A 24,681-nucleotide genomic window follows, 5' to 3' on the forward strand; every position below is an offset into this window, starting at 1 on the left:
CAGCAGGCTGTAGCTACTTTCCATTGAAAGCAGTTGTTTAAAGTAGTTCCACAACAGTTTTCAACTATGTCCTCAATTTCACACATTGACCACACTCGGTCCAGTCATATACTCGGTTCTGCCTGGTCTAGTTTCACATAGTCTTGTTGCAGCCTTATGTTAAAATCATCTAAACTCATTTTACCCTCATCAGTCTACACTCAATATCCTAGAATGACAAAGCAAAAACAGAATTTTGGAAATTTCTGCTAATTTATTCAAAAAGAACAACTGAAATATCACTCTCATAAATATTCAGACCCTTTACTCAGTCAGAACTTAGTTGAAGCACCTTTGGTAGAGATTACAAAGGCTCTGTTTAGATCTGGTAGGGGTGATCCAATCACATGTGGTCAGCTCGAGGTACAGGTCTGAACACAGCCAAGATGCACTGAGGACGCATCTGAGATCCGATCACTCAGACCACATTCAGGGGTGGTCGGGGCCACATGTGGCCATATGTGGCAGAGTGAATGCAAATGTGGCTGATGCCACATTGAAGGTACTGAGGTCTTCTGCCATAGTGTAATTAGTCCCAACATAGTTTCATCATAAACTGAAAATATTTGACTATTTCAAATGGATAAAGCTTTATTTTACTACAGAGCTTTACTTGCATATGAAGCAAGGCAGTGAGGTCCGATCACAAGTGGTCACTGGAGACGCATGTGGAGACACATTTTAATCACATTTAAAAGCCAGGTGTGAACAGACGTACTTCCAGCTGACCACTTGTGATCAGATCACTGAAGACACCATGTACAAGGAAATGTCTTCCAGACACATGGACACAGGGTGAGGATCCACACTTGTTCATGAAAAGTGAATGCAGTTTTTAAATTTAATTACCAACAATCATGGCTAGTTTGATAAACTGCACCTAGCCACTTCTGGTAAGAGAGATGTCAGATATGTGAGGCTAGCTCAGGCGATCAAGGGAGCTCAAACCCAATAATCTCTTTAGGAATCTCCAATTTTGCGCCCCAGTGATGTTTTAATTTATCACATTTCCAGAAAATATGAATAAGGTTGTCTCAATTTTGCATTAGTTGCAAGCTCATTTATTTTGTGGAGTCTTTCTGATGTGTGTATATGTTCTGTAGATAATGTTGAACTGTGAGAGTTTATGGTAGCTGTTGTATGAGAACGGTAGTGTCTTCTCACACAGTGATTCCCAGTCAGACTCAGTCTTCCAAAGTACAGCCCGGGTCCTGCTCCCATTTGGTCCTAGGGCTTAGGAATTTAATCTCTGTGAAAGCCAAATTCTGTTATATGTTAAGGACAAAATGCCTGAGGGATATTTGGCATCTTTTAGAAGTTCGTCAGTTGGGAGGAGCTTTAAGGGAGTGGAGTTTCCTCCCTGAAATGTACGTATAAAGTGTCTGACCTGTTAATTTTAGAAGAACTGAGTAGTTGGGAGGTGGAAGGTGCTACATAACTGTTCAAAGGAGATAAGTATGGTATTCTTGTAAAGGTCAACAAATTTCTAAATTCCGTGTTTGTGCCACATCATCATGGTTACGCCATCATTTGGTAGATCAGGGCTGGTTTGGCAGTGAGTATCACTATGAAATGCAATGACAGTATTAAGACATGTCTGAATGGCACACCAGACTCTAGATGTGAATTTAATAATGAGATTCTCAGTACCACTCCTCACAGTGTGGTACGACTGGATAAAAGGACTGCCAGCCAGCAGCACAGCTGATGTGTGGCACTGCTGTACTTGTTTCCAAGCAGAGGAGTTCATTTGCTCTGTCTGCCAGAACCAAATTGCTCTGGACTGAGCAGCCACTGAAAATCAGGGCGCTTCATTCTTCCACACTGGGGGATATTGTAAGGGGTTTTTATTTTCATTTTAGGAATCTTCCTCCTCCAGATTAATGTAGATATCATCCTCTGCAGCTTCATGAACAAGTTCTTATGTCTAGAGGTGTGGAGGGTTTGAAACAAGTAAAGAAATTTAGGTAAGGTCAATTATGGTCAGTTTTTCCTTTTTAATAAATTTGGAAACATTTTCAAAAGTCTGTTTCATCTGCATCATTGTGGGATATTGATAATAGGGAATAATAGGAATATTAATAATAGTGATAATGAGGGAAGAATGAATTTGAATGATTTTAGCATAAGGCTGCAACATAACAATGTGAAACATTTGAAGTGATCTGACAACTTTCTGAATGCACTGGATTCGAAGTCTGCATGTGTATTTATGATGATATAGGATGTTAATTACAGCCACAGCCACCTCTCCACCAACCTGTCACTCAGAACCACATCTCACATACACAGCTAGAATCCTGAACAAAGCAAGGGGAAGAAATGTTAACCACACCACATGACACAATCTGTGCTCATCAGACTCTCGGAATTTGTCTTCCACTTCTCTGTGACATTGTTGTAAAAATGTTCATACTTTTCTGAAGAATATCAAAGTCATTTTGGGGCTTTTAAAGAGAAAAAGAGTGAAGAGGAAAGAGGGAACAAGAGAGACAAATACCTTCATGCAAGACATCTCGTAATGTGACTCTCTCCCTTGAGATGGCAATGTCTTTCACTTTAGCTTTGGCCTCCATTAGAGTTACACTCCTCAGGTCATTCTTCTCTATACGGAGAGATGGGTAGCCTGTGAAGATGGAAAATTACAGACTCACATTAACAAGGCGCATGATCCAAATGTAAGCAAAACAAAAGGAGCTGTATGAAAGGTCTTTTAACTTGGATTAACACAAGGAGACAACCTGGGGGACTTCTGCTTTGCATCACTTTTGACAGACTTATATTTCTTATTGGCACATAATTTTTTTCTGAAACACACAAATCCCCCACATGAATTCTTGGTGGTGGATGTCAAAGAAGCCATTACAAGAAACACAGTCAGCAAGACATGTACAGTACTCTACTCATGTTGCATAAAAGCAACTTCATGCGAAGTCCTGTATTACAGCACTGCTGTTACATAACTTTCCTATGTACTCACTGTCATTAGCTGCTGGCTTTCCGAGGTAAGAGACAGTTTGGATACAAAAAACACACAAAAATCCCCTACAGTATCTCCATAGATGAACAAAAAATGTAAACATGACCCCATTCTATGAACACACTCTGTATGTACACAACATGTTAGTGATGAGCGTTAACACAGCCTGACCTCCTGTGCCTGCAGATCACTGCCAGTGAGGACAACTCACTCACAGTGAGGCCATGTACAGGTGTTTAGACAGAAGGCAACGACAGTTAAGTCTGTTCTTGTTCTTATGAGCTACATCTGATGTTTAGTGTGGAAACTCTCACTTGTAAGAGAATATATGAGATATATATGAGAACAGGATTTAATCTCAAATGAAATTTAAAAAACCCAATATAAGCCTCAAACATGTCCTATCTAGGTCCAAATATACAGTATTGCAATAGAAGTTATAAAGTGCTTTGATTTAAGGTTTAAATCTCTGCTCCTGCATGTAAACTGTAAAGTATGGAGTGACAGGTTGCAGGTCAATGCTTCCCCCTGCAGGTCAAACTTAAGAGAAACATTTATTTTAAAAAAAAAAAAATAATAGTACAAGTTTCATTCAAATTATGACATTTAAAACTCCCAAAAGCTGGAGGCATCTGCACAGAAGTTAACAAGAGGACAGGACAAACATAAAGTTCATAAAACCTGTCTGTTAATATACTGTGTACTGTTAATACTTTGTACAATTTTCTGGCATCAACACTGTTTCCACAGGAGGGGTGCACCAATAACTCCCAAACAGGAATATCCTTCAGCCTGTAGAGGTCAGGATGTCAACAGCCAGAAACAGTGGTCCAAGGCATTACCATTACTGTGCCTCAAATCCACAATAATGACAGCACACAGAATGTGCTATACACTAATAATAATACAAGAAATCAAAATACTTTCCTGTATACTGACAGAGGTATTCTTCATTTTGTCCGTTTTAATTGACTTGGTCAGCATCTCAGTGTCTTGGTGTTTAATTAGTCACACATGCACACGTCACTTTGTCAGAGTAATTATAGGTTACAATGATCTACAGCTGAGAAGACAGACATATGCAGCAGTTGTTAACGCTGACATGGTGAGTTGAACTGTTGAGCTTAATCATCAATCTGAGTAACACAAAACATTTCAGGGGAAAAAAAAAGGAATTGTGTTTTCTCTAACAATAAGAATAATGTCTGTGTACCTTTTTGTTAATGGCAGGACTGCAATTAATGAGTAATTTAATCATCATGGTGATTTTTACGAGGAATCAAATAATTGGTAAGTCTATAAAATGCCCATCACAAATTACCAGAAGTCAAGGTAACTTTTCGACTCTTTGTCTTGTTTTGTCCGACTAACAGTCCAAAACCAAAAGATATTCAGTTTACAATGATGTAAAACAGAGAAAAGCAGCAAATCCTCACATTTGAGAAGCACCGGAGTGTTCAGCACTTTTCCTCACCAAAATTACTTAAATGTGAATCAATTAATTGTCACAACTGTCAATTTCCTGTGAACTGATCCTTTCATTAATCAACTATTGTTTCAACATTAACTCATGGGACCTTTCTGTGACTTTTCTGTTAAATACCAAACACCTAAAAAAGCACCTAACTAACAACACACAACACGCCAAACAAAAGTGAAGAAGCAGGTTAGTATGAAGCAGGTGAGATGCATCAGTCGGGATTCTGAGGATCAAATCAGTCACCAGGAGGCAGGGTAGCCTTCCAGTTACTGAATTTATGAAAGGAGGTTCTTTTACCCTGCTGTTCACAACACTCTGGCTACAAGCAACAAAACCATATACAGTAGTTATCCAAGAAGTCTTCATTTGTCTCTCAGAGCTTCAGTGGAACTTACTTTTGGTTTCATGAGGGGGAGCACCAGAGTTTTGGAAGGAGGAGGCAGCAAGCTGGAGTATGGGTGCAGAACCAGGGTGATTGTCTGATGGCAAGAGGAGAGGAGGGAGGGAGAGGAGGGTGGGAGGGACAGGAGGGCGGGAGAGAGTGAGAAAGAAGTGTCTTAATGGATGGCTCACTCAAATTACAACATGACCTGAATGAATGAATGGATGTATACTGGAGCTGCAAATTTTCAGCTCATACAAGAAACATCCATCAAACCAGGCATGCATGCAAGCTGGGTTAACTTGCTCATCAGGAGTTGGGTGGATGGTGGCGCAAATAGTCACGTTCAGCAAAGCATAAGACATAAGGAAAAGGCAAATGGGTCAAACACAGTGCACAGGAGGTGAGATGAGCTGTATCCACAAGAGGGCGGTGATGGATCGTACACTGACAATAAAGACACAAACAGTGGTGTGCTTTTCCAGCAGTTCCCAAAATGAACCACAGAGGTTTCCCACCAAACTGAGAAAAGAGTCATCGTTATTTCATGGGATGATTAGATAACAACTGCCTGTTTACCAAACTGCATAAGGAGGAAAATAAACCATGAATCTCACTGACAAATGACTGGATAACTTGAGTGGGATGTTTTGCCATGAAGAGTGTGATTAGAAAACTGGATCAGGGAAAAAACTTGTGACAATTCTGGGAAGACGGATCTCTCTAGGACTGTAGCAATTGCCTCATATTACAATTACCGACTTTAGCATTTAATTAGTATCTCTGTTTCTAAACTAATGTTGAAGGTGTTGATGTACGAGGATGTCTCATAGTAAGTTTTCAGAAATAGTTGTCCCACAACCAGTGAAGGCTGCAGGAAGTTACTGTTCCAAGCCAAGAATTAGTCAGCCACACAGCTCCCTGTTAAATTGAAAATTGTTTCTTGTACAGAATAACAAAACAACTTGTTAATTAGAAAACAAACAAAATGCTGGTGGGTAGAAATTGCTCCCATTGGCCATAGCCAGGCTAGCTGTTTCCTCCTGATCACTAATTAGGCCATATCTCCTTTGTTTAATCCATTCAAAAACCGACTAGTAAAAACAAAATGTTGTGGTTTTACAGAGCGACTGTTTTCCAATGCTTCCAGTCTCTGTGCTAAAATAAGCTAACCGGCTGTAACCTAATATTTAATGAAAGACATGAAAAGTGGAATTGAATTTCTTTAACTCTCCACCAGATTTAGATTTATATTTCCTGAAATGTTGAACTATTCCCTCAAAATGGAACTCATCGATGAAAAATCTGTTAATTGCAGGAACAACAGACATAAACAGGACACAAAGGTAGTCTATAATATAGCACAAGGTACATTATAGCCAGGTATGGGAATGTTAAATGGATTACAAACTAATATGTAGAGCTGCTGTGGCAACTGTGGCGATGCTTTTAACACGGCAAACCTCATTCTGTGGCCCTATTTCTCTACTTATACTGTAATTTAAAGGCCAAATCCACATGATAAACAGAAATTGCTCAGGGTGCAATGTTTACATTGCAAAGTGTGCCAGATTATTCCCACTTTCCACTAATACAATGCAGACTTACCCCATAATTACAGTAAGTGCTCGCCAAGAGAACAAGGGCTGGGTGAATAATCACAGTGCTACCTAACACCAACAACAACTAACAAAGACCCTTATTGGAGGCAGTGTGCTTCACTTACTGTGTAATACACAGCTGCACTGGTGAGTAATTAAATGGCAAAATTGAGTAAGTTCTAATGCAGTTCTGAGGTAGGCAAGTATAATGTCAGACTTAGCACTTACTAAATGTTATTACTGTATGTATGTGTTTTCCACCATGTTCTATATTTACATCATTTCAGTTGATCAGTTTCTGTCAGTTCCAATATAAAAGACCACTTGTACTTCTGAACAGTTGACACAAAGCCCACAGTGATGACATTTACACACTGATCAGACAGTCATAGGTCACAAGGGTAATAGCGACAAAAAGAAACATCACTGCAGTGACTGTGCTCGTCATTACAATCTTATGATAGTAGTTAAGCTAACTAGGTCATTCAAAGTTGATTATTGCATTTGGAAAAGCATGCACATTTTGGGATGCCAGTGTGAGAAGAGAAAAAAAATGGGAGACTGAATCAAACTCAATATATTTAAGCACTTCTAGGTGCAAGAACTTCACCAAAAAAATCCAGATGTTTTTAAAATAAAACATATAATGGTGCATCTAGTTGTTGATTGTCTGGTTAGTGCTGTGGTGGGCAGAGGGAGTAAAATGACTTACTTGTGACAGGGGCTGCGTTGTTTGGAGTGTCAGCCCTCAGGTACTGTGTGGTCTGGGTGGATGGCTGAGAAAGGCCCTGCGAGCTCCCACTGTCACTCACACTGAAAGACACAGAGGAAGGACATGGAGCATTTATTTGAAGGCACCCGGATCAGGCTGTGACAGCTATTTATTAACAAATTACAAAGTTTGAGTGTGAAGTCCTTCCTAATCTCTTAGTAGCTACTAACAAGGTTCCAACTAGTGATATAACAAATCAGCTGGACCATCAGAACTACATATCTTAGCCACTGAAGACCCTGATATTGTGTAAATCTGTCTCTAGGATCTGTTCCACTGTCCAATCAAAAGCAATTAACTATGTAAACAATAGCATCACAAGCTGCAAAATAACTTCCTATCATAGTTTTCTACTGAACCTCTGACAAATGTTGGTATGGTTGTTTTCCATCTAAAAACATACATAAGGGAAATATACATTCAGTTATCTGTTTATTAGGAACGTCTGGTTCAAACTAACACACTCTAACACAACAGTCCTGCAATAAATCTGTTCTGTTAAGATATACTGTTGTATGCTTACAGGTGTTTCTATTATTTTGTCCACTGCATTTGTATCAATGAGAGTCGGCTAAATAACAGAAACACCTCTCTCTGTTTAAGGCAGTTAAGTTCAACTCAAAGTGACCAGCACATATTTACACTTTCCACTAAGAATCCATTGACCTAATGTTTAAGCTAATGAGAAACCTGAGTCATTTTAAAACTGAAGTTGACAGACCATCTTTGTTCAATTTAAATTTACCACTGTCTTGACTGCTAACCTATCAAAATCACTAGCAGGGGAGGATGTGCTGATTTAATTTCAAATCAATATTTGATATTTGATAAACTGTGTAGCTGCCTACAGCCATCTGGAGCAGAGATTACAGGAACTTAACAGCAAAGCTAAAGCACAGGTTTCAACTTGATATAATCGTCTCTGTGGAGATGACCTATTTCTGTGGTCTTTGAACAGAGAGACTCTGCAGAAAACACTGACATAACTTTCACAGGTGACAGATACAAGGCTGTGTTCTGGTTTTCATCAGGTTCAGTTTGATTGTGCTTCCCTGAGCTGATAAATAACATTGACCGTGATGTCTTTGGATCGGGGACAAACAAAAGGAACAAACCTGTCCTCCATCTCCACTCTCTTCATGCTGTGCAGGTGCAGGATGGCCAGGATGATGGCCACGAGGAAGATGACGATGCAGCAGACACTCACGCTGATATAGAACACCTGAGTGGAGCTGGTGGGGGTGGTCACCCCATCTACTGATGAAAACAAGCAACTTGTTCAAAATCAAGAAAAAAGGAGCATTGGGTAACTATAGCATCATTGCACGCCATCGTCATTACAAAAGCCTCAACAATGTTTGCTATTATGAAAGAAGTAGAGCATAAATATGATGTAAGGCAATGGGATAAAGAAATGAGTGAGACAGAGTGGGAAAGAAACTATAAGTGCACTCCACTTAGGATTAATGGAGGCCTGGAATAGTAAAGGTTGTGCCCAGGATCCAGTGTCTGAGAGCTTTTCTCATCACCTCTCTAAAAGCCTCTGAGGGCCCCAGGTTCCTTGGGCCTACCCAAGCAGAAGGGAGACAATCCACTGATGGTGCTTTGTTACTGGTATAGTGGACTCACAAAGGGAATAAATCCCACTGGAAGAGGACAACCACTCCAATGAGTGGGGGCTAACAGAGCACATTTCACTAAGAAAATGCATCCTTCTTTCTGCACCCTGAAATCATATGCCTTGGTTATGGAAAGTCTGACTAATGTAGACCGCTATAGAGAAAGACTTGTCAGTACTAATCCAGCCTCTGTCTTATCAGACTGATGCCACCTATGATAGACGAAGCTGGTGGAGAGGGAGAAGTGGAGCAAGATGTGAGGGTGAGATTACTTACAGTCAGGTCGCTGAAGAGTGTTATTGTTGAGGGGAATGGGAATCTTTGGGTCAGAATCTATTCCTGTTCATAGAGGAGAGAGAGAGAGAGAGAGAGAGAGAGAGAGAGAGAGAGAGAGAGAGAGAGAGAGAGAGAGAGAGAGAGAGAGAGAGAGAGAGAGAGAGAGAGAGAGATAGAGATAGAGAGAGAGAGAGAGAGAGAGAGTGAGAGGGAGGGGGGGAAGAAAGAACAACAGAGGGTCAAATGAATGGCAAACTTTATTTGCATAGGATATTTAGTGCACTATGTGATGTAGATTAAAAACAAAGCTCATGCATTTAATGAAACTAAAATGCCCTTAACAAAGGTTGCAATAAGTTTTCACTGTGAATAATTTCTGATCACACAGACTCAGGGAATAAAGAGCCTTGTATTTCCACCACATCTCATGAACATGAAAGATAAACTGAATTACACTGATGCCACATTAAAAAGTCTGTGACTTTTATGAAGAGAAAGTACAGAAGCCTTAAGGGAAATTAAAAACACCAGAAAGGCTAAATGTCTGTCTCCAGAGTAGTGAGGACCTGCTGAGTATTTCTTCTTGTGTCAGCAGAGAGTAAATCCAGTGAAATAAATCTCATTAGAGGAGAATACAACAGAACTCTTGGTAGTTCATATGTGATGATCAATACCAACACTGAAATGTTACTATCATCAAACAAATAACAGCCTTTAGTAATAAACTAATACTGATAAGACAACAGAAGATAAAAGCAGTGTGGCTTGTGTTTTACTCATCATCAACATCCACTCGTCTATTTTCTTTTCTGATGATTCCTGCCTGACAGGAGAGGACTATCTCACAAATAAAGGGTTTGTTTGAGGCCCCAGAGCAAAAACATGAAAACTGAGAGCTCCTGAGCTCCTAAAAAGGTTTCTGGGTTCCTTGAAAAGTTCCAGTCGTTGAAAATGACTATAGGTCACTGAGCTCTGGGCGCGATTATAAAACAGCAAGCGCATGTCATTGTTTGTCCTCTGCTATAACACCACAGGAACAAAGTTGACAGGCATGATTGCTCAACATACATTTTAAACCATACAAAGACTCCGTTATGGCTGCTAATTTGACTCATGCTCAAAATAAGATGGAAATAAATTTGTTTCCACGGTGCAGATGGCTAGAACCCTCTTGGCCACATGTAATTATCTTCAGGCAGTTTGAAAATAGCACAGAGCTGAATACAGAACGTACATCTCCCACTGTAAGATACAGAAGTATCTAACACACAGTGATGATAAAATTATGCAACACACATCCACAAACTATGTAGAATATACAATGAAAAAAATAATTTGTCTAAGGAATCTAACACTACATGCAAAACAGGTTCTAATGAGTTGCCCCAAAATAATTAAAGCATAAGCATAACTAATAAAACATTTTAACTTGTCACAATAAGAAAAGCACAGATAGAACTAATAACACTAGCATGTACAGCCAGCATTATTGTTAATATTTAAACCCGTGCTATGCCATGTAAAGATGTCTGCTCCGAAAAAGTCTGCAGGTGGATAAATGATGATACTGAAAAATAAAAACTTCCAGTGGAGCTGCACAACTGTCTTGATGCGCCTGCAGACAGCTGCAGACTCTTCTCTCATCATGTGGACCCGCACGTTTCATTCATACACCAACTGAGGGTCCACGTCGATACACACTCCACTTCAGTTGGTGGCAGTAATGCACCACAACACTGTTTGCCAACCACTATATAAATTAAGAACTAGAAGAAGAGAACAAGCGGAAGGCAAATAGAGAAAATATAATGTGTGACAGCTTTACCAGAGTAGGACAATAGGGACGGGAGTTCAGCGCCATGTGGCTCTTTGCACTGCTTCAAAGAGGAGTCATATAAATGTAGGTCGCACCGGATCTCCTCGCACAACCTCTCTTCAAAACAAGAATCTATTTTGTTGTGGAGTTTGTGTAGTCGGCTCACTTGGTATGTGGACAGTCTGCGTGGTCAAAAATTTTGACCGCACATGAGTGTCTGCACAGGGGTCAGCATGGACCTTCACGGGCACGGGCTGATGATTACATTTCAACACGCAGATGTGTGGAAGGTATGAATGGGCCTTAACCATGCATTTGTTGGATACTTACTCTTATAGCACATTTTCCTCCTCTTGAAGTTGAGCACTGTGTAGTTGTTGGCATGAATGGTCAGATTGAGCTGCACTGTCAAAACAGCCTCTGCGTCTACCTTGCCCGAACAAAAGAGGTCCACTCTAAAGACTGTGGAGAAAACACACACACAAGCGTTCCACAAACATCATTCAGAGAAACTCGGTCTCCTGCAGTGCACGATATCTGATTAATGAAAAATAAATTCACGCGCGAATCACTCAAACTCTTTCTGAAATATGCTAATTTGCAACGACAACAAGATCGGCATCAAAAGTTCACTAACTTCAATTCAATTTTAATTGAATAGCACCAAATCACAATATACACTATTACACACATAATGTACATGCTGTTATATCTTGTTTAATCCAAACATAATCCAAAGTGTAAAACAACATTTTCACCTGCATATTTGTTGTCTAACACGAGTTAGAACTGCATATTTACTGACAGCTACTGACATTTTTAAAGTCTACAAACAAGAAGTGTGTAGGAGCACTGTGTGTGCATGAGTGTATTTGACAAACCTGAGGGAACACTGGGCACCTCCCCCTGACTGGAGATGTTGCTCCTTGGTTGATTCATGGCAGCAGGGTTTTCCACGTGGAAGCCCAGCCGGTAGTCAACCTGTAAACAAACAGCGATGAACCAAAGTTGCCAACACATAAATGGATGTGATTCATCACTAACTCCGGATGCTGAGCCTTACCTTTGTCTTGGAATGCCATGTGAAGTGGAGGCTGTTGGTCTCACTGGGCACAGGCAGGGTGAAGGAGAGCGCATAATGATTCACCACATCATCTCGCACATAGTACAGCTCTGCATCTAGGCCTGTGTGAGGACAGAGGGCATAGAATTGTAGCTGAGGAGAAGGCACTGAGAGTGCATATTTTCTAATCTAGAGGGAGATTAAAACACACACAAAGAGCGAGCCTCAGAAAAAAATGGTAAAATATCCACTCAAACTGCCAGCTGGGGTTGGGGGGGTGTTCCCCTTAATAACAGAGACTGACTAACCACATCTGTTAGTACTTGAGAACTCTTAGTACCCAAGTGAAAACTTCAAAACGTTAAAGTGAGACAACATCCAAAATATGACCACGATTTTCTATCCAGGAAACAAAATTGTGCAGGGGAGGGGTTAAGAAGAAAGGAATGGGATGCATCAGATAAAAAAAAATGTGGCCTTGCATACAACATCCGAAATCTGTTCAACCAGTCAGTCTCCAGTAAATGCATAGCACATGAAGAACAAAAAGCTCCACACACATTGGTACCGTGTGTAGTATTTCTTTATCATTCACCAAAACAAAATGAAGCCGTAAAAAGCTTTTTCAGTTGGCTCCTGCTGCATCAAAAAGTCATCAAAGTCTAATGTGTGCTGGTGAAATCCCCAACCCTGGCCTGGGGCAGTGTGATCAGTCCTTGAAAGCGTCTGTCTGGCAGAGTGGTCTCTGTCTATCAGTCTCTGAGTATCTAGTTTAAAGAGAGGGGAGGAATGTGCCCAGGCTCCCCCAATACCCCCGGGCTGTCACAGAGCTCTGGCTCATAGACCTTTCTCACATTGGCTCAATTAAAAACATTCCCAGCCATTTGCCAACTCAGAAAGGGAAGGGGTATTATGTAAACTAGTACTTAACTAAGCCCAGAGAGTAAGACTGCTGGCTTTCCTTTCCATTAATTAGGAGTTTGCCCCTTGTACATTTTTACTAAAACAGATGTTTAAATCTGATTTAGGTCTATAAATGTAAATTAAATGTTGATTCTAAACCTTAGAAATAGTATTTTGACCAACGAATCTTAACTCAAGATACATGTACTGGCATTTTCCACAACGTTTTTAGAGGAACTCAGTTTGTGTGTTTGTCTTGGGGAGTTGAACGAAAGTCATGGAACCAATACAGACAATTTCAGCAAAGTTTGTCCAGGCAACCATCCACTGAGATGTGGTAGAAAGCCTCAGTAAAAGCTAGTAAAGAAGTGGATCATGAGTTAGATTTTTTTTAGTCAGACACAGATTTGTTTCAATGTGTCAGTAACAGGAATAATTGGGGATGTAACTAATGATATTTTTATAATTATTGATTCATCTGCCAAATTACTTTCTTAATTGTTTGTTCTTTAAAATCACAAAGACACTAACAGTATATATTCCCATGTTTCTTGTAGGTCAGCTGTTGTAACAGCAGCAGCATCCTCACCACTGTTTCCAGATTGTGTGTGTGTGTTTAAAAACCGCTGATATTTTGGCCTGACTTTTAGACACACACACACACACACACACACACACACACACACACACACACACACACACACACACACACACACACACACACACACACACACACACACACACACACACACACAAAAACAGAAAGCTGAAGAGGAGAGAAATGCGACTGTAAATGACAGGAGGACACTGTACAGACACACTGACAGAGAGAGAGAGAAATGAGAAACTGAGAAATGAAACAAGTGCACATAAATGAGGTAAATGACATAAATAAAATATTTTTGTTTTTAACTCTTTTTTTCCCTCCTTTGGTTTCTTGGGGTGGGATTTCTTCTTCTTTCTTCCTATTTTTTTTTTTTATTCTAGGCATTAACCACAACTTCATTTAATCTTAATCTTGGTAGGGGCTGAAAATGAAGCACAAACTTTCGAACAGTAGTTAGTGCTTGTAGCCCAGCTTTAAGTAAGTAACTGGAAATGGTGAGATACATGTGTTTAATTGTGATAAAATATAAAAAATGTGATATTTTCTTCATATTGCTCACTTTTATTCCATGCACTGGCTCTAATGGTGATACATGCAGGCATTTCACAGGCACGGACACAACCACACAGTTTAGCTCTGTAATAATTGCCTTTCTCAAGCTCAGCTCTGTGTGCCTCCCTTGTCTCAACATGTGGCCACACTGCTTTGATACCAATTAAACTATGCAACCAGGCATGCAGGCCCAAAGAGGACCAGTGTGTTCAAGGTTGTCCTTCCCACAACACCTCAGCCATCCACCCAAACTGAAACAACTTCCAAACAGGAAAGTGGAGGAATGGCAACAGGAGCCTGTCAGTGTACACAGACTGAGGACAGGGAATAAGTGGTTCCTGAGGTTAAGGAAGTTGAACCATGCGCTGCAGTTTAATCCCAGACTCACACTCTCTGCTCTCTGGACTGGGAAAACAGCATTACTACAAGGTGTGCCTGTAAATAAGACTCTTGTTTGGTTAGTGTTTGGTCACAACATATAAAGAGCCCCACTACACCCTCACCCTACACTTTGCCACTACAGATGAAGATATTTTTTCCAATGCTAACGAACGTCTTAAAAGCAAATGGAAAATAACTTGGCAGCATTTTGTTTTGAGGGATTATTTCCTGCTGGACATTTCCATTCCTCTCTGCTGGTGTCAAGTGATTAACAATAGCTGTGGCAGAACACACTGTGTCACCTGCACTGGTCTGAAATCACTCAGATATATCTCACTTCAGCATAAAGGGTTTAACAAAAAAATAGCAAAGTTATTGTTTTATGCTTACTGTAATTCAGCATCATTCTTTAAATTGTGAAAATTGTTTATCACACTGCATAAAATAAATTACATGGTTTGTTTTTAAATAGTTTGGCATCAAGCAGAATCCAATCATATACACACTATGCTGGTGACAGCTGTAATACAAATAAACTTTTCCATCACCTGGGAATGAGTAGAGCTAAAGAGTATAGGACTGCATCAATGTAAAGACACAGTACCTTTAATAGTTAAATGAATTCTGATCACAAGATATGTGGACATAGCCCTTTAAGTCACTATACAAGATGAAAATGATTAGACGTAACTCAGGCAGAAAATTACAAAAGATGCACAACATTGGTTTGACCGGGATTTAACACTGAGCTAATCACATGCTCTTCTCCACTCAACACCCTGCTGACATTCCTAGAGTACCAGACACATTAGATCTCAGAGCTGCCCAGTACAATCAGTCCTCTGCTGTTGGCCACAGAGCAGCTCCACTGCAGGAGAATTTAAATACCTTGTTCAAGGGCACATCAACGCTTCTTTCAACTGTGGAAGTGGGAAGAGGATTACTCACTCATTTCTCATCCCCATATTTACTTCAGTGAGTCAGAGATTCAAAGGGACACGGACTATTTGCTGTCATAAACCTTTTACAAAACATCACATAAAAAAATAGTCTCAGAAATGCACAGCAACAAATGAGGAATAATAAATCTGAGTTAGTCTTTACATTTTCAGCTCTGCAAAGTTTAAAGTTGACATGTGGTGTTCTCTTGCAAGCTGTGGATCACGATGCAGACTTTGAAAGAGGAGAACAAAAGGTGGCAGTGGCCAGGTGGCAAGGTCCAGGACAGATATAACAAAGACCCTGTTGTGTGCACAGTTGACACTTTACCTCCCAAAGCCTCCATCCCTGAGCGCTCAGGAGATAAACACTCCCTCCAGCCTCTCACTGGGAAGATACTGGCCACATTAACCAAGCAAGGAGAAAATGAGGGCCTGCGTGAAACTCTATCAACTGGAAACTCCACACAAATCCACAGGCATGAATGAGGCAAGGGGGGTGAGGGTGATCGTGGTAATGTACAAAGGATCTCAAGGTCTAAAATATCAAACATACTGGAAAACCTACAAACTGAAGAGACCCATTTTGGTCTAAGATTGAAAAAAAGATCATGCAAAATAGCTCAATGCTAAAATCTCTGAGGAGTGATGAGCAGTTCAGTCTGTCAGCTGACAAGTAAAAATAAGCCTTGGTGGAAAATGAACAATGTTATTATTTCTCCCATCTTCACAAAGCAAGGTCATTCACGGCCACCAGAGTTTTTACCATCAGAGAAGCATATTGCGAACCAACACACTTGAGAAACTGTATTTGGCAGTTTGACAACAAGCTACACCAAAGTAACACAAAATGACCAAGGAAAAAAAAGAGCCTGGTCAGGTTGATATAGACATAGACATGACAAAGATATATTTTGAATTTACTGTACTTGTTTTAAACAGGATTTCTATAATCACATCAACTGAAAAAGACATCTATTTTCATGTAAAAAAAAATGTTTATCATGTAAAAAAGCCACCACACCCTTATTCATATAAATATGTCCATCGGCAATGACAGTTTCAATTCACACAACTGACAGAGTGAACACTTAACTACAAATGCAAAACTTGAAATGAAACAATTGTTCAGGATAGGAGTGCTGTAAGTGCTGATTTAAATGGACATAAAATAAATGCAAATTTCTTGTAGTAGTTAGGCTGTAATGTAGAACATGTGCTTTCACTTTTTGTTTCAGCAGACTAGCTAAGAGCTCAGGCTATAAGCAGTACTTTCATGGTATTTAATAAAACCTTTAATGACAAGACATTTTCAAACTGTTAGCTTCTGTTCAAAATGTACCATGTTTTTAGCCCAAACACATTCTGTTATATCTGAAAATGAAAAATCATGCAATTTATTGAAATGTATTTAAAATCTCTTAGTACAGGATATAAATCAGACTTTCCAGCCACAACAAACAAAAAACAAAAAGTACCCCAATATACTTGTTTAAAATATCATGTTATAACACAAAAACAAAGACGGTATATAGAAGTAATGTTAAAGGAAATTTAATTTTAGCCTTGAATTCTCAAATAGCCACCTTTGCTATCATAACATCCACTCTAATATGAGGCTTTAGGTCAACAATTTCAGCAGGAAATCACCTGACATGCTCCAGCTCACAGTTAGTTGGTAGGGCACTTTAGGGCTGGTTTATTTTTTCCAGTAAGTCTGTCGGGTTGGAATCTAAAAACTAGGCAGGTCATTAATTTTGATTCATTTTAATTTTTCACTTTTAATTTTGAGGTGTGATAAGCATTCGTAGCATCCTGAAGAACAAACAGCACCTATCTAACCACAAACCACGAACTCTGAATTCATCTTTTATTTGTATGAGGGAACTGTCTAATGGCACAGGCTAATAGTAGGTTCGACATAACCAAGTCTTTAAGTGTTTTGTCACAAAAGAAAACCACATTCTAATATTGCTTTACTTCCAGAAATTGAAAAAAGCATGATCATCAAATTGTAAAATGAAAATCTATGCAAAATAATGATGCAGAATACGGATATAAGACAGAACAATCAAGCACACTGAGCAAAAGACATCAGCTGAGCTTTTATTGTTCAGCTGCAACAGCAGCAGGAGATGCAAAAACGGTCACATTGAAAGCATCTTACAGCTGGAAGAAAAACACACATTAAGTCACAATCTCTGTGGTTTTCTTTGACTCACATCAAAGAAACCATACATCAATTTCCCTCTTTTATTTCATGAAGTGCCTCAGGGGCAGACAAGGATGAAGGCAGGGAAAGGAATCTGAGCTAGGCTGTCTGCCGCCGTCCCATTATAGGCACCGCATTGATACTTATTTGTTGCTCAAAGAGGCTCCTTAGTTTACTCAACAAATATTAAATGGTTTACGGAAAAAATGATTAACTGTTTGCGGCGTGATGATTTCATCTTGAGGCGACTAAAGGGTCATGTAAGAGGTCTCACACACAACTTTACTCACCTATTTTAGGATGCTGTTTTACATGGGCAGCTTTGTGAGTAACGCAGCAGTGTGAAAATCAACTGCTTCTAATGTGTTTTCATTTCCACAAGACAACAGCAAAATTAAATCAGTGTAGCTCAACTCAAAATCTTTTGACATTTGTTGTCAAACAAACACACAGAACAAAAAAGATGATAGCATATTTCTGATTCTGATTTTAACAGAAGGGCAGCAACTTATAAAACCGGTTGTTGCTTTACAGAATCTCCTTTGAATGCAGCAGCTCTTAGACAAAAGATGTGAAAGCAGGGGCTCCTCTATTCAACCACAGGATCCTTGGAGAGTGGCATGAAGGAAATGAATACTGCTGCCAATCACTCCTCACTGTTCACAGGCTCTTTTTAAAGCCCCTGCTTTGCCTTTCAGCTCTTTGGAGGAGGGGAGGTAGGCTGGTTATCCAACATTCACTTGGTTCTTCACTATACATGGACGGTTTTGAACACTTCCTCACATTTTTATGAGCTCTGGTTATTTAGCATTTTTTGCATCCTCGGCCAGAGGAGTTATGCCAAATTCTGACCTACTCACCTGACTGGGTGAGTGGAAAAAATGACCACATCGCTAGAATTTTCCCACTTGGAAGTCATGGTCAAATAAAACAGAAAATATCAGTTTTCTTAGAGATTTCAACATGTGAGGTAGTTGCAATACCAGGTGGAGTTTGTCTTATTAAAATCTGTCAACAACTGTAGCTGCACAAAACATGTTTCCACTTCACAGACCCAGAAAAAGCACTGGAAAAACTGAATTTAATGAGAAAAAGCTTATTTTGTCTACACAATGCTAATTTTGGTTGGTGTCTGGGGAGCTATGGTTTTGCTTTGACAGAAAAAAACCCCAGCAGTACTATAGTAACCATTAAGACCAGTGACACAGTAAGCATGCCATGCAGGGACAAGAAAACAGACTCTCTTAGTGCGTACTTTCCACCAAGAAAAATTCCTCAGAGTAATCTGTTCGGGAACAAGACCACTGCTGATTCTACCATGGAAAACTGGGCTCAAAAACTCATTATTATAGGAGACAGCAAATACTGTCCAGAATGTACAGAAAAACTTATTTTTACTTCATTCCTCCCCCATCTTCTAAATGATCATGTGAATGTTCAGAAGCCAGGAAACACAGGGAGAAAGAAAGCTATTGAAACCTGTAATACCATGTAGCTTGATGTTCAGTGGGCACCAAGAGGCAGCCTCTCTTTGACCACTGAACATCAACTGTCACATCAATTTTAATCCATTTCTGAGCTGTTGTTACAATAGACCTGGAGTTGTAAAACCTTCACAATAAATATTGACATAAGGTACTTGACGGTGCATCTTACTCAAAATTAGTGATAAAACAATTCAATCATCAGCTGATCAACGAAAATATAATTAATGATCTATTCTGCAACTGTTTTGATATGCATTGATGTAATTTTTCCAAGTAGAAAGGCCAGAAATGAATATCTGTGGGTCGGACAGAACAAGACATTTGAAGACATCACCTTGTAGTCACTGTTTTACGCATTTAAAGGATAAATGCGAAGTTGATGAGTTGTTCTCCTCTCTCCTCAGACTCTTCTATATGCGATTAAGTGCTGCTGCTAGTATGACACAAAGGGGGCCCTGCCTCACACCCATCACCCAGAGAGCAATGAGGCTGGCAACCAGAGCTGAGTATAGCTAACTATACTTTACTTATAGCTACTTATAGCTAAGTAAAGTTCCACCATCTCCCCCTGTGCCCATGTGTCCCAACTACAGTCCAGACCATGAGCCAGGAGAGGTTAACAACTCTGGGGCTGGGAAATGCAGTATTCTGCATTGTCCCAGGAGTGTGCCACTATCAGTTATACTTCGCATTTGATATGATTAGTGTCAGTATAAAGGAATAATGCTAAAACTTGTTCAGCCAGACAGGAGTGCAGAAAGGTGAAGATGTCCAGGCAGACAGCAGCAAGATGCAGCAGACAAATTCAGCACAGGACAGGCCCTGAATTTAAGAGAGAGATTTGCTACTGTCATGAAAATGTATGTTTTAGTGTGGTCCATATGTTTCTCATTGTTGTAGTAACCAGATGAATTGCACACTGAGATGGTGGTTTTTGGAGGTGGTGAGGGTGGGGGGTGTAATTGGTTGTACGGCTCTCCTTGCCTATCTATAAAAGTCACCGCACACCACTGGCAGGGAACACTACCAAACCTTGTGCAAACATAGCATCTTATTGAGGTACTCACCCCATGTAATCAGGACAGCTGAGGCATAAGTTAAAATGTAGTGTAAAAAATGTAAAATGCTTAATTTCTTGAAAATGGTGCAAGCACACATGTTTTTTTGTTTTTTTTTTTAGCCCACATATGCACAAACATATCAAAATGTTTTTTTAATATACTGATCATTTTGGAAGCCAAAATCCAGAGTTTCAAAGGCTCCCGGGAAATTAACATAAATGACAAGATGAACATGAACAATCCTATTTATAATGATTCAAAGGACATTTTAAGCTATTCATCCAACAGTGCACATAAATATGGGTCTGGCATCACGCATTCATGTACTCATGTACTCATGGACACACACACATCAGCACCACTGCTGAAAAAATCGTAGAGGAAACACTGGAGATGTACCTGTCAATTCCTGTCCATGACCATCTTCCTAGTCTTCAGCAATTTTTAAAGATCTGATTCACCAGCTATCTGTTTTAACCATTACTAACCTCCCTCCAGAAATCTACAAGTAAACACAATGACATTTGGATCACTGACAGAGCTTCAGATTTAGAGACTGGTCAGGTTTGACCCATCACAAGTTCCTCTACTCTGCATCTCGATTCACGACAACTAGCCATGTTTCGTGAAAAAGAGAAGTTTGACGGATTTTTAAGGATTTAAATGCGTGGAGTTAAGTATGGCTTCAGTAATTGAATTTGAATTGGCAGCTTTTACGCAATTCAAACCAGGTAGACACAGCTCATATGGGAGCTGAGGGTAGGAATGTATGTGTATGGCAGGATTATTTAGACAGACAGTCCACTGCTCATTAGTCATATGCAAAAACAATCAGAGATGCTGCCTGGAGTTCATCCATACACAAACACACTGTATATACAAAACCCTGCTTGAGTTCAGGCATGACGTTTTCCTGTTACTTAGCAACCCCTTGAGAGTCAGGTGGTTTGGTAAAGTTATCAAAATGAAAGAATCCTCAACATAAAGACCATCTGCTGCTTCTGAGACCACAGCAAGACTACATAACTTGGCGATGTGTTTTTCCTATCACAATGTCTAAAGCTTTATTGGCAAATACAGTTTTATGACTGAGTAGTTAAAATGTATAATTAACAGAAACCCTGACCATGATAGAAGATATGGAGACATTACATTTTTTAAGAATCTTTCAGGAGGATTTTAAAAGGTTTAACATGGTTAAGGAATTATCTGATTGATTTTTCTGACAGATATGGCGACTGCTGTTTTTGTAATTATCTATATACTCCATATATATTGGGTGGTCTTACATTGGTGCATATTGTAATAATAATTACAGTTTCTGATGTTCCCTGATGCTTAATAGTAATGATTTGTTCTTTTAAAGTGATGAGCCTCAAGCAATGATTTGATGTGCTTCACAGTTTAACTGGAACATTACAATTACTGGTCACTTTCTACCAGCTGTCAGTCATTTACACTAATGAGGAAGTTGACAGACTGTGACGGGAGGTGATCAGACAGATTGTTAATGTAAAGACAGACTTACAACTAACTATACTTTAAACCATCACAAGTATATGGATACTTTGCTGATGAAACCATTTTTGACTGATTGTGAATAGTTCAGACACCAGCATGCTTAGACTACATTACCCAGGTAACAGTCAATAATTTCATTTGGTTTTCTGTAGTAATCCAGTGCAGGAGTTGACATTAACTGGTACTTAACTCTGGTAACTCTTGTCTGTGATGGTAGCCGATAACAAATTAAAACTGCAGCTATTTATATTTACACTTGCACTCTTTCAAGTAGTAGTGATACTACAGGTAGTAGTATTTTTCAATATAATTAACTGTTAGAAAAAGCCAGACAAATTGATATGTTTGCAGAAGAAGCACAGCTACTAAAAACTCATACCAGACTTTTGACGTGTCATAGTAGGTGTGTTACTAATAACGTTAACAATAGCTCTGCTCTATTCAAGTGAGCCACAAAGCCATGACAGAGTGACAGTGAGCTAACAGGCACAAGAGACACTTTTGACAGCAGACATTCTGGCACATCAAGCGGGAAAGGCACAGGTGTAATTAATAACATCATTAACGTGCTGTGCATGCTTCCTGAATGACATGGCTTACTGGGACGTGTAATGGAACGCAGACATTGTTCATGTTATTAGATACATCTGTGATTTTCCTACGATGACAACGCAAAAGGTCTGCTGTAAAAAGGTCTATACAGGACCCTGAAACTGAAGCTTTTGCAGTGTCAATTGAAATATTGTCGAAATAACAACATGGCCAAATTAAACATCCAAATTGCAGGAGCTGCAATCTTATATTCTCCAGACCTAAGGGAACATGCTTGTTTGGTACAAACGCCAGCAAATATCACATCCTCATAATTTTACATTTATTTTTTTCAGTCAAAATGAAATGCAAAAATTACAATTAAAAATACCCAATTGCAATATCTTTAAAAATAACATGATTTTTTTTTTTTGTTTGTTTTTTGCATATCAATCAGAGCTATTTTGAACCTGTGCTTTTCCTACTATGACATGTCATGTGCAGGCTGACTCACTGGCGCAGCATGCAGGGAAACCTATCTGAACACAGTCATCATTAATGTTGTTAATTACACCTGTGCTTCCCCTGTAATGATCAGAATATATGAGACTACATCAAGTCCTGCTAGAACATGGCAACTTTTCTTTTGATGATGAACAATTTACATGCCATATTATGAATCACATATTAACTACTGAACCATAAGTTTGAACACAAAACAAAAATGAAAAAAAGGAAAACAGGCTAAATGCCTAAACATTTACTAATATCCCAGCAGTAAAATCAGGACATTATCCAGTCCAGTTCTGTACACTTGGACAGCCATGTCTCCGGATACTCCTATGGTAAATACAAGACTCCACAGATACTCCCAAAAATGTTAACAGACACCAAGCCCGTTGTGGTTTGGAAAACAATTTCAGAAGATTACATTCCATTTTTGTCAACAGGAAGTTGTTGGCATATATGTTAGAGCATGCAGGGCTGGTACAGCTCTGCATGCAACAAATATTTCAAAGGCTCTGCCATATGGTGTGATGCATGCTGAATCAAATGTCACATTTTACAAATGAATTAAGCAATTTTTTACTCAGACAGAGTAAAAAGTGTTTTTTCATTCAGGAAAAAAAAATATAAATGCACAATAGTTCATTGCCTAATCAATTAAATGGTGAGTCTGAGATTATTATAACTGCTATAGCAAGATGGTTTAAAACACAAGCAAACCCTAGTTGACTTCATGACTCTGCAGAGAGACTCCCAGCAGCTTATCGGCACAGTGAGGTTGATGCCAGTTTCCTCTCCCTCCAACATGTTTTTCCTACCACTGCCTCATGGAAGTTTCTATCCACACATACTTTTAGCTCCACACACATAGTTGTCAAACATTAAGAGATTTCTACATATGACCAAGTGAGGTTTCAGGCAAACCGCAAGAGAGGCCCTGGTCTGGCAACAGAAGATCAACTATAGAGTGATGGAGGACAAGAGGAACCAAAAGGGACAGAGTCAGCCTACGGTCTAACACCAGGCAGATTATACAGAGGGGAAAAGGAGCTGAAATGTTTTTAAACAGCACAATGAGAAATACTGCGATGCTCTTGTCAAAAATCCAGAGACCAAAATGATCTGATTTACCTTTTCACTGATTTTAAAGCATTTTTACAGTGCATGTAGCGTTCCACAATACATGGAAAAATATCTGGTATATATGTTGCTCATGATGAAGTTAAATTATTAGAGATTCTACACACTGTCACAAGCAAACTAGCACATCTTTTTGATGGCTGGCACTTCACAACTCTGCATCTACAGTAGGGGAAGTTTAACCAACTTCCAGTTCAAACCCATCTGACACTTTCTCCAGGATAAATGGACAACAGGAACAAATTCTACTGACTCCTACTGAATCACGTCCGACGCAAAAATGCTGATGTCACTACAAGACGATTACTACATTCATGCATCATGGGCTTCCTCACTTTACAAAGACATTACGCATTAGCACTTCAACCCCTTCATTAGACTGTGCAGTGGTCATCACATGGTAAATGACTAGTTTCAAACTGCACTCTTAACACATTTTCAGTAAACCCTAAATTAACAACTTAAGACCAACACAATTCTGTCTATTTTGCAGGTCTAGCAGGGTTTTTTTTTTTATCTTTGTGAAGAGTATGGCTCAAACACTTAAGACTTTCATATGGCCAAGGCAGTAACATGTCCTGCCACATTGCCCCTGAACCCTAATCATAGATAAGACACCACTTTGTGCATCCTCTGCAGCTACATCATACAACCCAACATCACTATCAACACACTGGACAGAAATTATCTCCTTGCAGTTTACTTTAACTACACATTTCCCATTCTAGTTGTGGTTTGTAAATGTATGGTTAAGGCCCTTCCTCCTTTCCAATTTCCCTGGTGATGTATCAGCATACCTTTCTTGATGCAGCC

The 24,681-nt window shown here is 39.5% G+C and overlaps 1 protein-coding gene across 3 annotated transcripts in view; it reads right to left on the reverse strand.

Moving 5' to 3' along the window:
• Positions 1–24,681, reverse strand: part of ryk (receptor like tyrosine kinase) — a 39,759-nt gene that overhangs the window by 13,450 nt on the left and 1,628 nt on the right. Inside the window, exons 2-9 of one of the 3 annotated variants that reach the window (XM_071487202.1) lie at positions 12,029–12,150; positions 11,847–11,946; positions 11,296–11,427; positions 9,150–9,212; positions 8,370–8,508; positions 7,195–7,295; positions 4,895–4,978; positions 2,540–2,665 (exon numbers count right to left, since the gene is read on the reverse strand). In XM_071487202.1, the coding sequence (XP_071343303.1) occupies positions 2,540–2,665; positions 4,895–4,978; positions 7,195–7,295; positions 8,370–8,508; positions 9,150–9,212; positions 11,296–11,427; positions 11,847–11,946; positions 12,029–12,150 (867 nt within the window). Of the gene's footprint in view, positions 1–2,539; positions 2,666–4,894; positions 4,979–7,194; positions 7,296–8,369; positions 8,512–9,149; positions 9,213–11,295; positions 11,428–11,846; positions 11,947–12,028; positions 12,151–24,681 lie in introns of all 3 variants that reach the window. The other 2 variants (XM_071487201.1, XM_071487203.1) reach the window with 2 other exon arrangements.

Source organism: Trachinotus anak, unplaced genomic scaffold, assembly GCF_046630095.1.
Source record: "Trachinotus anak isolate AG129_WGS33_773 ecotype Australia unplaced genomic scaffold, CSIRO_AGI_Tana_v1 ptg000010l, whole genome shotgun sequence".
NCBI lineage: Eukaryota > Metazoa > Chordata > Actinopteri > Carangiformes > Carangidae > Trachinotus > Trachinotus anak.